This window comes from Pholis gunnellus (assembly GCF_910591455.1).
Source record: "Pholis gunnellus genome assembly, chromosome: 20".
NCBI classification, from domain to species: domain Eukaryota; kingdom Metazoa; phylum Chordata; class Actinopteri; order Perciformes; family Pholidae; genus Pholis; species Pholis gunnellus.
The window spans coordinates 5,614,860-5,630,383 of NC_136547.1; the positions used below are offsets into that span (position 1 = coordinate 5,614,860).

The 15,524-nt window shown below is 43.5% G+C and overlaps 1 protein-coding gene across 1 annotated transcript in view; it reads right to left on the reverse strand.

Annotated features, from left to right (window-relative positions):
• Positions 1-2,758: 2,758 nt before the first annotated feature.
• The window catches only part of LOC306711900 (cadherin-20-like), a gene marked incomplete at its 3' end in the record, with an annotated part of 68,293 nt that continues 55,527 nt past the window's right edge, over positions 2,759-15,524 (reverse strand). Inside the window, exons 6-12 of the mRNA XM_079180982.1 lie at positions 14,234-14,421; positions 13,754-14,007; positions 9,300-9,436; positions 7,008-7,129; positions 6,051-6,168; positions 4,852-5,103; positions 2,759-3,273 (exon numbers count right to left, since the gene is read on the reverse strand). Coding sequence (XP_079037108.1) covers positions 2,759-3,273; positions 4,852-5,103; positions 6,051-6,168; positions 7,008-7,129; positions 9,300-9,436; positions 13,754-14,007; positions 14,234-14,421 — 1,586 coding nt within the window. The remainder of the gene's footprint in view (positions 3,274-4,851; positions 5,104-6,050; positions 6,169-7,007; positions 7,130-9,299; positions 9,437-13,753; positions 14,008-14,233; positions 14,422-15,524) is intronic.

Sequence of the window (15,524 nt, forward strand, 5' to 3'; positions counted from 1 at the left end):
ATTCGTCAATCAGAGTTAAATTAATTAAAAATCATAAAGTCTGCTACCAGCACTGTTTCATAAAACGGAAAATATTCTTCCTTACTTTTTAACTGAGTTAGGTGAGAAGAGAAATACCAGTCTTTTGTAAGAGGCTAGAGCCAGGGTGCATTTAGCTTAGCTTAGCATAAAGACTGGAAAGCAGATGGAAACAGCTAGCCTGGCTCAGTCCAAAGTGCTAAAATACACTTTCTTGCACTGGTCAATTGTAATAAGTTGGTCTATTTTTCTTCCATAACACGTCTTCTTTCTTCTTTGTCTATTTGTGTCTGTAGATTTCTGCTATACTCGCCAAAGGTTAGCATTAAATAATGCCTCATTTGCATATTTAAACATACAATTTCAGAAAATCAAATACAAAAACTGTCTAAATGTAAGAAGTCAACTGGGGCAGTGTCCTGGTGATATCTATTAGGTCACTTTTAACCTGATCTCCTGTGGCGTCTCGCGTTAAAGCTGTATGAAACTATCTTTGACCACCAGGGGGCAGAAATACAACACAAACTCTGCCTGATGGAGCTTAGAGAGTGTTTCTCCAAACTACTGATGAGGAAACTTTGATCTGATGCACGGTGGCGAAACATGAGGATTTGTGAAGCCTGTGCTGGCTGTCGAATGTGTAAAATAAAGTGAGACAAATTAGAGGTAAATCCCCAGTAGTGTGATGGAAGTGTTGTGCTCAGGATGCGGGGGATAGGGAAGGGAAAATGTAAATCCTGGGGATATTACCGGCTCATCTTCTGTGCAATTTCACTGTTGAATGCCACCCAGCTGGTAAACCAGAGCCACCGATTTCAGACTCGTGGTTTGTTTTGCCAACGGAAATTCATCTAAGGGTAGTTTATCCCTTAGATTCTTACCTTCTCATCTTTCCTTTCCTGTTGCCTTCCCCCTCTGTCCTTCACTGGGATCACTGTGACTGACAAAAGCAATTAAGTAGCTTATGTATTATACTTTTTAATCCCATTGGCAAATCCATAAATGTTACAGTGAAAGCAATCAAATGAAGAACATTTTTTTCTTGCGATGTGCTCCTGAGGCTCAGGTACAGCAGGCGGTGCGTCTCGGAGCTTTTAATCAATGCTAAGCATTATCGCTGCTAAACAAAATAAGTCAAGCAAATTAAGCACTTTGAGCGGGGAAAACTGTAATGAAAAGTGATTCAACTGCAATAACACTTTGGAGGACAATTCTCCGTATGATTGAGAATTTAAATAGCTGCTTTATCTTTTGAAGGACTTGCATTTCTGTCACGCTTCGGGGGGAAGGAAGCATAATGCTCCTCGCCACCAAAAAGAAGCAGTTTATTATCACCAAGCGCTCTGAATATTACCACCCAGATGTTCAGTGTTCTCGAGGTAATTTAATTACAAGAGAGAAGCAACATTATTTTTTCCTTTTTATTACCAAGAATACAAAAAAGTATCTACATTCACATACCACGTACTGCAGCATGACTGACCACATAGAGTTCAAGTAAACTTCACCCAATCTAATTATCAAAATGTACCTTCACTTACTTCCCACTTTGCAAAATCCTTTCTTTTTAAAATCTTTTGGTGTTTGTGTTTTGCTGATTTATTTATTGTTTGTCATCCAAAACGTCTGTTTTTTTGTTTTTTTTTACATTTGGCACTTAATGCAGATTATCAACGTCTCTGAAGTCCACCGGATCGGAGGATTAAGCCACGTTTGTGTGGTGGCAGAAAAGCGACACAGTGTCTCCAACAGGACGCATCGAGAAGCCTCCGGTCGGCACGGCGGTGGATCCGAAATTAAAAAGGCGACTCGGGTCACGTGCTCGTCCAGATGTCGCCTTGAGTGACATCGGACCGCCTGCTGGGAAACATCCACCAAAAAAAAATGGCTTCCCTCGTTTCCTCGACAATGAACTGCTTCTTGTCTTTTGTGGAGAAAAACAGTTACGATACAAATATGATACAAAAACAATACGATAAACATATCAACCTGCAGAAAGAACAAAAACCCCACATGGGATTACACCAATCGCCAGCTCCTGTGCACGTCATGTGACATTCAAGAGCAACTCACACGGAAAACAAGAGCTTTTACATCATGTATGTTACAACATATATGTGATCTTTTAAAGACTTCCCCACGCAGCGGCAGTTTTAAGTACAGTGTTGGTTTAAAGTACCCAAATAAATTAGCAAAAAATATATATAAATACAGCACATGGAACAAAGAAATAAATTAAGACCTGCCACAGATGAAACAAAAACAAACAACCCACATCGCCAATGACTTTGTCTCTGTGGTTTCCAGCATTCCAGAGTTTGAGTTAAGGTCTCGCTGGTTTTCATCTCTGGCTTGAATCGCTCAACGCTTTGAACCAAAGAGCCTGTGGCTCGCCCGGTCAAGGCAGGGGAGTTAACATGTGCTTTGAAGCCGTTCCTTTGCGGCCGGCCTCGCAAGGCTGCCAATCCAAGCCTCCGGTCTCTGGAGGGGGGGGGGGGCAGATTTAAAACCAGCTCACACTGCTGCTGCGGGTATCTCGCGCCTTCAGGGCTGTGGAGGGTCGAGGCTTCGGCAGGAATTCAAGCGCTAACGGTCACAGATGTGTGCGTGAGCACATCCCCGGCTTTGTCGTGCACACGTTCGTGTCACTCCTCTGATGGGTTTTTTTTGTCCCTCTTTTTTTTTGTTTGGTGTGATTAATCTCAGATTTAAAAGAAAAAGGCTAAAAGGCTCTTTTGTTCTACCACATCGGGGGAGCGTTTGTCTCCAGCACGCCGTACATCTCCGCTAGCTTTTTAAAGCGAGGCCCCCAGTCGTTGAGATAGTCGTACTCGTGGTCCGTGTTGGACGTCCCCGACTGGAGCGAGCTGAGCGACTCGGCGACCGAGCCTTCCCCCTCGTAGGCGTAGGTCTGCAGGGAGTCGTAAGGCGGGGCGCACGAGTCCATGTCGGCGTCCAGGAGCTTCGCCAGCACGTACCCGTGGACGTTGCTGTCCCCGCCGCCCACGACGCACGCCTGCGGGACGTATCGCGACAGGCTCTCGATCTCCGGCAGCATGTCCTGCCTCATCTTGCCCAGGTGGTGGTGCGCCTCGCGCGGGTTCCACATGGCGGCGATGTCGAAGGCCTCGGTGTCCTCCTCGCCGCCGCCCTCGTCGTCGTAGCGCACGATGTTCTCGTGGACGTTCTCCTCCTCGTCGCACAGGTAGGGCTTCTTGCGATGAGTGCGCAGGGAGAGCATGAGCAGAATCATCACTGGTTAGAGGAAGAGATTACAAACAGTTAGTTTAAATGGTTCTTTTGACTTGATGAATTCTTAGCTAGTCGCAAAACTATTTCAATTAAGCTACTTGTTTAACGCGTTATCTCATGTAATTGCAAAGTGAATATCTTTTTCACACAACCAGCAATTAGATTTGACTTTTGATTTTGAGAATGTTTTATAAATTGTCTAGATTTAATTCAGGCATCTTTTTTCATGCACTTTTGAAATAGACTAGTAGAAAGAAAACATCCCAAATACACATCCAGGTTTTTATTTGACTACTCTGTCTATTTGTTAGATAATGCCTCATTTTACATATTTAAACATAACATTTCAGAAAGAAAACCTTGAACCTGAATTTATCCAATGTTCACATTTATGTTCTGGAAAGATAAGATAAGGGAATGAGAAGTTTTCCTGTTCACTCGGGGTGTCTCCCCTTAAGCAGTTAAATAAATCAAATTAAAAAGTTTAAGAGCTGAAGTTACTTCTTTTCCATTATTCCACAAGTAAAACTGCAGAGAAGAGCGTTGTGTGTATAAATGAAGTGTAACGCCTTCTCTCATTTTCTACTAATGCCTCATTACACGCCAAGCGTGACGGCACAATAATCCAGAAAATGCAGTTAACTAGACTTTCCAGCTAGAAAACATTTTGCTGGTCAGATTGTGTTTAAAAACTTGTGCAGCAGAATGTGAAAGGACAGACTGAGCGTCGACAGAAGCTCTTTGTTTTACAGCCCGACCTTTCGGCTGTGCTTCTTTTGAGTATTCTGAAACCTCCTCGAGAGCAATCAACCTTGAAGAAGAATACGTTAACCACATCAGAAGGAGATGGGAAAAGAGTTTCCCGTCTTTAAACTCTCCGTTTGTAAAAGGAGATACCACAGGAGCATTAAGAAGCAGCCAGCTAAGGCACCCCCCCCAGTGTGCAGGATTAAATACGACTTTCTTTTTTTCCCTGCATCCTGGCAAACGTCTAGCGTTCATTAGCACCAGCTGCCCTCCAGCTTCACACCGTCTTCTCCCCAGGAGGCCGACATGGACCCGCGTTATCTCTCCCTGCAGACCTGTACATGTGAGCAGGAGGGCTCAGCTGGTCGACTCACTCGGCTCCACCGGGAGGCAGCAACGCATTCAGTTAAAACACACCGTCGCTCACTTCAAGCGAGAGCTCGTCGTGTTGAATACACATAATGATTCTGATTTTAAAATGTTACAGTTGTTGGATCATAACCATAATCATCATAATCAAATGTGCCATTAAGTGATGGTTATTTATGCTTTTTGTATGTTTATTTAGCTGATAACTGTAATCATAAAAGAACATTGAATCGCTTTTTTCAAATTGTAGCAGTATTGATTATATAAGTTAAATGTTGTTAGATTTAAATAGGAGTAAGGTAAGTAAGTAGGTTTTGTGATGCTCATTATTCATGTTTTTGTCTTTGCTGTGTTAAAAAAACAAAAACATTGATCCTAAAAAAGTTTTCCGAGGGGTGAATCTGCAGCGTTATCGTTTTTCGACAGAAGAGCACTGGCTCCTCTCTGCACATCCTCACAGCTCACCCAGCAGGACGAAGATGCAGGCCAGGATGGCGATGAGTGCCCCTCGGCTGAGGCTGGCGGGCAGGCTGTACGCCTCGGCGTTGCACGACATGACGTTGCCCTCGTGGTCGCAGCTGCACACGCGGATGGTCAGCGTGCTGGTGCTGGTCTGGACCGGCTGCTCGCCGTCAGAGATGAAGATGGGCAGGTAGAAGACGGTCTGGTCCTGCTGAGACCAGCCTCCTCGCCGCGTCAGGATCCACGCCGTGTTGTCTGGAAAAGGACACGGAGAGGTCAGGAGAGGGTCGAGTTCATGGACGGGTTCAGGGTACGGACAGTACAGAGTCACGGGGGTCAGGGGTGATGAAGAGTCATACAGCTCTGAAGACGAAGGGGCTTTACGCAGCAATTCAACACCAGTTAGTCATCGCTTGTTATTTAAGACATTACTATTATTATGACCAGTGCTGAGCAGACTGTGGAAAAATACTGAATCCTATATAATATTTGGATTTAAGTCCCAAGTCAAGACGGATAAGTCCCAAGTCAAATCCCAGTTCAAGACTAACAAGTTCCAAGTCAAGTTCCAAGTCAAGACAGACAAGTCTTGAGTCAAATCCAAAGCCGAGACTTTCAAGTCCTGAGTCAAATCCCAATTCAAGACTAACAAGTCCCAAGTCAAGACTGACAAATACTGAGTCAAGACAGACAAGTATCCGGTCGAGTCCTTATTCGAGACTGACAAGTCCCGAGTCATATCTCAAGTCAAGACTAATAAGTCCCAGGTCAAGACCCAATTCAAGATTAACTCGTCGCGGGTCAAGTCCTAAATCGAGATTGAAATGTCCTGCGTCAAATCCAAGTCAAGAATGTGAAGCCCTGGGTCAAGACTGACAAGTCCCGGGTCAAGTCCCTAATCGAGACTGACAAGTCCCGAGTCATATCCCAAGACTCACAAGTCCCAAGTCAAGACAGGCAAGTCCAGAGTCAAGTCCTAAATCCTAAACTTTGAGTTTTCGAGTCCTAAACAAGTAATGACTCTTCACCAGATGAAATGCTTAAAACATTAAAAGCATTATTTATGTAAATAAAAGTGTCATGATTCAGTAAAATAAGGGACATGTCCAAGTGAAGTCACGAGTTATTGGCAATAAAGTCCATGTGAAGTTGCAAGTTTCTTTCGATCGGGTCAAGTCCTCGAAACACTTGGTCTGGTCTACCTTGGTTGTCTCTCAGGGTGAAGTTGGGGTTGTTGGCGGCCTCTGGAGCCAAGCGGTAGTAGAAGTGTTGTCCACCCAGCGGCTCATCTGGATCCACCGCCGTCACCGTCTGGATCAGCTGGATTACAAGAGACAGACGGCGTTAGACCCCCGAGGAGGAAAGGCCCTTATTCAGATAACATGAGCTTCTGTATCTTTACAATATATTAACATCTCTTCTTATTATGTTGATTAGTACAATGTTCCTGACGCATTAATGTGTAATGTAGCTAGTTAACAATTTCAAGCACTTTTAGGAGCATAAGCCATAACAATGCATCATATTGCTAAAGATGATCATTTATTTTGTATGCAGTGGTGGAAAGTATTAAAGTACATTTACTCAAGTACTGAACTTAAGTACAATTATTGTACTTTTTACTCCATTTAATTTATTTGATTGTTAAGTTACTAGTTACTTTTGCATATTTTGCATATTAATACTATATATAAATAATATATAGCATTATATAATATTTATTAAACCACCCAGCAGTACATGAAGTAATTAAAATGAGCTTTACCAGCTGCAACATTAAAGTGATGCATCAATAATTATAATATTATAATTCTGAAATGGGCAATTCTGCATAATAATACTTTTGGTCCTTTTTTTTCTTTTAATGCTAACACTAAGAAGAATACTTTTTAAATGAAAGACTTTTACTTGAAACGGAGTACTCCAGTGCTTTTACTTGATCATTTGACTTTTTCCACTACTGTTTGTATTTAAAATCTAGAAGTAAATAGATTTAGTGGAGTAAAAACATGTGTTTTTTCCTCTGGAGTTTGGTGGACTAGAAGCATAAACACGAGCCTCACACTTTGTATTTTGAGTGAATACTTTTCCACCACTTATCATCTACATCCCTCGTCACGCTGTGATGTCTCATGTTGTCATATCCGATCAGTTCTCACCTGTCCTGCTTTGGCGTTCTCACACACGTAAGCCTCCAAGTATTGCGTCAGCGAGGGCGGGTTATCGTTCACATCGAGGACCCTCACAGCCACCGACACGCTGGAGATCTGCGTGGGGTTATCTGCAGGAACACACACACACACACACACACACACAGGAGATGCACAACACTGGTCAGAAAGCTGCAGGATGCATTGACGCACACTCAGATAAACGAGTCTTTGAGGATCCTGCTGAGCTCAGTTTGTGCCTCCGTTAATCTTCCCCTCATTTGCAGCGAGCCTGCGGCGCTTCAGGCCTCAGATTACAAATCTATTATTCTCCGTTACCAATCGTCAATTTGCATATCTTAACCAGCTGTGTAATAGGCAATAGGAGCGCAATTAGTGGGCAGTAACTACTTTCTCAGGTTTCATCACATGATCGATCAATCAGTGGCGTGACTTTGGCTCTAGAGGTCGAAGCGTGTGTGTTTGTACTGTAGGTGTGTGTGTGTGTGTGTGTTTGTACTGTAGGTGTGTGTGTGTGTGTGTGTTTGTACTGTATGTGTGTGTGTGTGTGTGTTTGTACTGTATGTGTGTGTGTATGTGTATGTGTGTGTGTGTGTGTGTGTTTGAGCACTTAAAGGTCCGGCTCAAGTGAAAGTGCTGTAACTTCGCTGACGTTTTAACTGGAGTGAAGTGAAATCAGTGGTGTGGAAATCTAACTGAGTCAAAAGTACAGTAAGAAGCAGCTTAATTAAAATGTGAATATTGCTTTCAACTTTTAATCCTCATAATACTTTAGTATATTATGACTTTACGTCACGATGTAATGCCTTTTTCCTCATTAAAAAAGACATTAATCACAATTTTCTTTGTAGAATTATAAATTAATTCTTTTAATATCATCACATTTTACATAAAATCACAACTGTAGCTTTACGTGATTTACATTTCATGATTACCAGATAGTTTCCTCATAATTCTTAGATTTGGATATCATAATAACGAGGTTTCTTCTCGTAATTATAATTATGAGATTTTTCTTTAGTGAACGCAACTCGCTTTTTGTAACGCACTTTTCTTTTAAAATTATGACTTTATTATGATATAATTGCATTTTTCTCATAAAACTACGATTTAATTCTCATAACATAATGAATATCGTTGTAAAAATTTCAATTTAATGTCTTAATAAAATTATGTTTTCAGGCATAATAGTGTGACTTCAAATTATAACTGTCCCACAAAAAAAAGACAAAAACAAGATTATTCGCATAATCTTTGTTCCTTGAATCTCAGATTTAGTTTTGCTCCAACAGTCGTGCAAACACACAGCGTGCAGACTGACCCATGTCATTCCCGTACAAACTCAAATGCGCTCTCCTTTCATGGGAAACGTGTTAAACAAACACAATTGAAACAAACACAGGACTTTCACCATGTTCAACGTCAACGTTGACTTATTTGTTGTCTAAGTAAAGTTTAAAACTAAGCGAACCTCTAAGCTAATGAATAAGAACAGAGAAAGCTGAACAAGTAAAAGACATTGAAGGGAACAGAGTAAGTGGTAAACGAGTGAAAATAACTTTTGATTCATGTAATGTTGCTCTTCCTGTCTCCTTTCCCTCCTATCTGTGCCCTCTCTGTCTCTGTCACATCTTTAATTAGCCACCGTGCGAAAAGTTATTTTATCAGTCATTAATTCAATTAGCATGTGTCAACCAAACATAGGGACAAAGAGACAAACAGAGCACAGGGAGAGGAGGGTGAAGGTGACTTTCGGGGCCGCCAGCTGTGTGCAGATCTGCTCCACGTTACGTAACTCTGCAGGAGTTTGTTTTTTCCCAAATCACTGGTTCTGCGTTTGTGGCAGAAAGTTCACCCGTCTGTTTATTCTGAGCTTTGGTTCTACATTAATCTCCTGCGTTTCATGTCACTTCATTCATTCAGTGGAAATTCTTGGGATTTTCTACTTATTTGGTCCGAACTGTATTCAAGAAAAATAAGTAATTTAAGTTGCGTTTAATCAACAGAAAGCTTTGAATTCAAACTCAACATCACAACGTTTCGTCCAGAATATTAAACGCTGTCAAGGGAAAGTCGTCTTTTATCTCATTTAACTGGTACACAACCAGTGAAGAGGAGAAAAGAGGAAAATGTCTCTCTATGATTAATAGAAACAGTTTGAAATATTTTCGTTGCAGCGGCATGAAATAAAGACAAACATGGTTCAAAGGACTCAATAATAAAACAGACATGAGGTGGATATTTTGCACGAGAAAGCCTGTGTGTGTGTGTGTGACGTACTCATCTCCATGGCGAGGACGGTGATGTTGTGCCAGCCGACCTGCTCTCGGTCCAGCGAGCGCACCGTCATCAGCGACCCGGAGGGGATTTCGATGTAGAAGAACTTCTCGGGGTCGCTGGACCTCTCGATGGAATACCTGCCGACCACAGAAAATGACAAGCGTCCATGTGTAAAGTATCTGTGCACATTTGTGTTGTTTTTTTGGGAGCTTGTAATCCTATCTGAAGGGGGGGTGAGCACACACACACACACACACACACACACACGCGCACACACAATCCAGCATGTGCACCATGTGTGTATCAGTGCAATAAGGCTGGCGACGTCTGAAGGCACAAGAAGAAGAAGGGGCTCCAGATAATGCGCAGTCACAGTATCTGGCTCCTCTGCCAAACTGACGCCGGGGATACACAGACCTGCAGATTTGGCTCATCTTCTGCCACCGCCGGCCTCGTTTCCAAAACACTCTTCTGAGAGCGACATTCAACACACACACACACACACACACACACGGAGAAGAGGAGCATGCAGGGCACGTCCTAAAAACAGAAAACCATCCTGTGAGTTCATGGACTAAATACACTTGTAGCTGCTTCCCTCTAAAAGCTCTTAAAGCTGCATTCTTTCTAATGTCCACCAGGGGGCGACTCCTCTGGTTGTATAGAAGTCTATGAGAAAATGACTCTACTTCTCTCTTGATTTATTACCTCAGTAAACATTGTAAACATGAGTTTATGGTCTCAATCTCTAGTTTCAAGTCTTCTTCAATACAGCATGATGTTCATTTAGTAAATGATGGTCCATTTAGAGTCAAACAGACCATAAAGCAGGGGATGCTTTAGGGCGGGGCTACACAGTGATTGACAGGTCTAACCCTTTTGGTGTGTTTTCACTTCATGAAAGTGAAAATGTAGTCCACAAACCACAGGCGGTAACGTCACGGTGGCTACTTCCACTTCTTTCAAGTCATTAACTACAGAACAAATGTCAATAACGTGAGGCATTTTCTTTTTTTTTCATTTTCAGATTTTTTGTAAATTTAGAAAAAAATGAGATGCAATAGATGTTTGTCCTTCTTCTTCTTCTTCTTCTTCTTCTTCTTCTTCTTCTTCTTCTTCTTCTTCTCTCACCCCCGACGATCTGCCGTCCTCCAACCGTCCACTAGAGGCTCATCACCTGACGTCACCCCCTCCACACCTGCAACACCTGTTTCCACTTCCCCTAATCAGCCCTGCAGTTTAAAACCAGCCCTTTTTACCTACACTCTCCTTGTTTTGCCTCATGTCTTTGCCTTCTAGCTAACTGTGGCTAACATGCTAAATGCTAAAATGCTGATCAGCTTGCTGATATGCTAAAGGTGGATTGGATCTACAGTAATGTGTATGTGAGGCATTTCTGCTGTGACAATAATCCCTGATGTGACCGCAGAGAGAGACTGAGTGCACCGGATATACTGAGACCAGAGAGACCGAGTGGACTGGTTACACTGGGATCAGAAAGGCCGAGTGGACTGGTCACACCGGGACCACAGAGGCCGAGTGGACTGGTCACACAAGGACCACAGAGGCCGAGTGGACTGGTCACACAAGGACCACAGAGGCCGAGTGGACTGGTCACACAAGGACCACAGAGGCCGAGTGGACTGTAGCATTGGGAATGGATGAGTAGAGAAGCTGAACCTGAAGCAGATTGAGGAGGACTTCAGGTGTAAAGGACTCACACTGAGAGACAGGTGAGTCGACAACACACTTAGTGTGTGTGTGCATGTTGCGCAATGTGTAATAACTGCTTGTGTGTGTGTGTGTGTGTGTGTGTGGCTGCAGCTGCTGCTGTGTAGTTTCTATTGTTTCTCTGTGTTGTTGCTTTTGGTGACGTTTTCTTCTGCAGTTGATTCTATAAGAAGTGGAGGCTGTTTTAATTCATGTCGCTTCATTTTGCTCGCCGCAGTGTCCAGCTGTTTGTTTGAGTTTGGCCTCTTTTCTGGTTCATTCTAGTGAGGAAAGCTGTTTCTTATTTAAAAAAAGGATAATCGGTTGTATGCACAGGCTGCAAAGCCCGTCATTAGAAATGTATTTAATTGGTTTGGTTTGGACATCAGAGCTCTGTGGTGAAATGTGTACATACAGAATGTTGACACGTCAAAAAAATGACCCATTATTGTTTAATAAATGACTGACTTTAGTGTGTGTGTGTGTGTCTATGTGCCAACAAGGATCAGTCATGACTGGCACATCCACAGCTTGCCAAGATCTCCCTGAAGGATCTCTATTAATATCACTCCTCCACAGCCACGAGGAGGGGCTTTGTGTGTGTGTCAGTCAAATAGCAGGTGTGTGTGTTCAGATATATCTGCCAGTCATGCTGCAGTCTGTAAAGGACGGGAAATATGTCAAATGGAAATGAGACAGACTGAGACTGAAGGTCACCTGCTGCTTGTTGTTATCTGTCATCTGATGTTGCTGCTGCAGCATCTCAGCTCTTCACTGTCATCCTGAACTGATTCCTCAGCGATCTGCTACTTGTGCTGTAACTCTCCTCACAAACTGGCTTTTTTGGTTTTGTCTTTTGTTAAGAAAAAAATCTCTCTCCACAGATTCACCGCCGGAATACAGTGCCAGCTCTGGGGATTCAGCTGCAGCAGTGGTTCTGCCTTCAGGAAATGAGAGGGTTGTCCCTCGATGGGAGGAGGAGTTTGGCTAAACTGGACGGAGGCTGTGACTGAAGTCATCCACGATTTGTCCCAGGGGGGACACCATGTAGACTGGGAGGCTGCTGAGGTCTTACTGGACATGCCAAGTGGACTCACAGTCACATTTACTGTAACTTCTGGCACATTGCAATACATCTTCTTAATATAACTTCCAGTTGGTATGCATGCACATGCCTAAAGGGCATACTTCATTTGCGTACTGTAAGTAAAGTATCTATGTTAAGGTGGCAGAAAAGGCATTTCTTTCCTCTTGAAACCTTTGCAAAGCAGTGTTTCAAGTCCAGCATTGTTTGCATTCAGGTCTACTATCTTGCAGCCTTCTTCCTCCCTGACTTTGCTGATGCATTTTTAGCACATTTTGACGAGTTACCACCACCTGTTGATCAGTGGAATAGTGTGAAATCATAGGCAGGAGTGTGTATTGCGTCACATGTACGACCCTCTCATAGTGCTACTGGTCTAAAACTCCACAGGGAATCTTTAGGAGTACAACTTCTAAGTGTTTTGTCTTTAAAAGTCCCTGCAACGGAACAAAAAAAAATCAGGTTTCCATAGCACGTGGAAAAACCCATAATGCAATGGTTTGCTTTTCGCTGTGCAAATTACAGTTATGTGACATTTTACAAGTCAGGAAGATGGAAATGATGCAGAGTGTCCATGCAGACAGAGCTTAGCAGCAAACACACACACAAGCAGCCATCGTGTCATCTCCATCCACATCCACAGCGCCACTTTCAGCCCTAATGGAGGCTGTGGAGTGGACAGCTGGGACGGGGTGCAGCCTGTGCCATGTGAAACACCCGTTTACTGCCGCAGTCATTGATTCCTTCACATGATTAATAGTCTAATTACAGGCTTTAGGTTTAATTAGTTTATAAGAGGTGCAGTCTGGACAGTAAACCCACCACGCTGCATCTGTTCTGTTGGAACCACAAAACATACTCTCCGATAATTGAGAGAAGTGAAAGCCTCTCGAGTCTCTTGAATTTGTGTTATTAACATTATGACGGTTGTCCTCCATCTGTATCGACCGTCCACACTTTGGAGCTCTCAAACACACGTGTTGATGAACGCCTCGGCCATGTCTGCAGCCGTCGCCTCCTAAGAGGAGTCATGTCGTGATGCTGCCCCCTGCTGGTGATCAGGTTGCATTACATCGACAGAGCCAGAAACACCCTCTCTGCCAACTCGTGGCAAATTCCTCTCGATTCAAAAATTCAGCTGAATGTAATGTTTTAATGACTTGATGAGATTTACTACTATTAAAGCCTGTCCCAGCAGAAAAAAGGAATACACTCTTAAAGTTCAGTAGTTAAAATGCTCCAATCTACCTGACTTTTTTTGTTTTGATATTGTCATTTTATCTAAATATTGATGATGCATATTCTGCTATTGTCATGATGACATTTAATGACAGCAGCTCAACACTCAACCTTTTTTTTTAATCAAAACGTGGTTGTTAGCTACATTTTCCTAAAAGACTTTCGAATGGAAATAATACTGAACACAACAGTATAATTTACACCTGACATGATTTGTGCTGTTGAGGTTCATTTCTTTGGCGTATTTATTGGCTTGTTTGGACTGCAGACTTGCACAACTAGCAAATATGTTAATAGTGACGCTAAACGTGTAATGTTGTTTTATTCTATGGAAAACAACAGAATATCATTTTGAAAACAAGTCGCGAAGCTGTGACAACGCCATGAAGCCCAGACGGTGTTGTCGCCACGTCTTCCTCACCTCACAGTGTTGTTGGCAGCGTCGGGGTCCCTCGCTGACACCGTCTTCACCACGGTGCCGATCTCGGCGTCCTCTGACAGCGCCACGTAGTACGCCGGCATGTCAAAGAGCGGGGGCTCGTCTACGTCCTCCACGCTCACGTGCACGATGGTGACGTCCTTGAAGGGCCCGCGGTGGCGGTAGGCCGGGTCCAGGTGGGTGTTGGCGCCCTCCACCTTCAGAGTATAACTGGGCTTGCTCTCAAAGTTCAGCGGCTGGAGCGGGGAACACGAATAAAAGCATTATACAGACGAAGCCTGTCATGGTCACTGAAGTTTAGCTGAAGTTTTTAACACAAGTTGGCAGATAATAAATCCTAAGTTCTCTTAGTTAAACATACAATAAAGAGAGATGAATGAACGAATAATACAGGATCTTATCTGTTATATGTGACACAGCTAGAAATAGTTTAATATCTTCTTTATCGGTTCATCTGTGTACCCTTTTCACTGTGATGATGCCGAAGAGGTTGGTGGGGTCGGTGCTGATGTCAAATGTGTCCCTTCCGTCTCCATCGATGATGCTGTACTCCATCTGAGCGTTGACCCCGACGTCCCTGTCCTTCGCCCAGATGCGCCCCACCACTGAGCCCACAGGAGCCGCCTCTGGGATGCTCATCTGATACAACCCTGAGGAAATAAACAAACAGGGTGATCATCCCTTTTCGATCCTCTAGAGGGAGCCAAACCCTCTTCCATCACCTTTCACCGCTTCTCTCTCTGAAAAAATCCCATCTCAGACAGCTTAAAATAAATGGCTCCATAAACGCCTCACAATTGGGTTATATACCGTCTCGTGGGTCGGCTTCAATTTCATCTACCGTTTAACCTCAAAGAAGAGGTGACAGCTGCCCAATTTGTGGCGCTCCCTGCAGTCCAAAGTGAAATGCCTGCACATTGTGCTTGACAGAGGGGAATTCCTGAAGCTCTTCACAACCGATCAAAGTTTCATCGAAGTGATGGCACTAATTGGTCAGGGGGACCAGTGATGGAAGTTGGCGGCGGGTGTTTTCTTTGTCTCGGTGTGGAGCCACCCGTCGGCCAGGAAGAGATGACCGCGGACAACCAGACTACCCTCCTGACCTCAGGAGGACGGTAATGAGAGGAGCAGAAATGGGGATAATCAAAGAGACAGCATGGGGCGACTGGCGGCTGAGCGGCGGGAGGGAGGAGGCCAGGGGGGTAAATAGTGACTGGTGGCTCGACGTGGACAGAGATAGAAGGGGGCAGAGGGGCTAACGGCTCGGATGCCCGAGAGAAATGAGGGGGGATAGAAGTGGGGTTCAGGGGGCTGATACTCATCCATACAAAACGGTAAACTTGTGGCGTTTGTGTGATACAAGCGTTGAACACATGGCTTCCACATGCTGCAAACGAGTCCAGCATCAGTAACGACGTGTTGCTTTTGTAATGAAAGTGAACTGTAGTGTTATTTGAGAGCTTTGGATTGAGGCTTGAGTCGCGTTTCAGCCTCATGGAGGGTTTTGGGCATCAACGATGCGTGGTACAATAAACAATACAGGGTTCATGATACCCATGATTTCAAGGGAATACTCGTTATATATACAAAAGCGCACATTTTTGTTTTGATGAAAATAAAAGAATCCCTTGCACAAAGATAAAGCAGCTGCTTTATAATCACGGCTTAACACTAAACTGAATAATAAAAAATATACATGTATGACAATTTCCTCAAACATCTGATCTTTTTTTACAAACACTTCAGGTAGTTT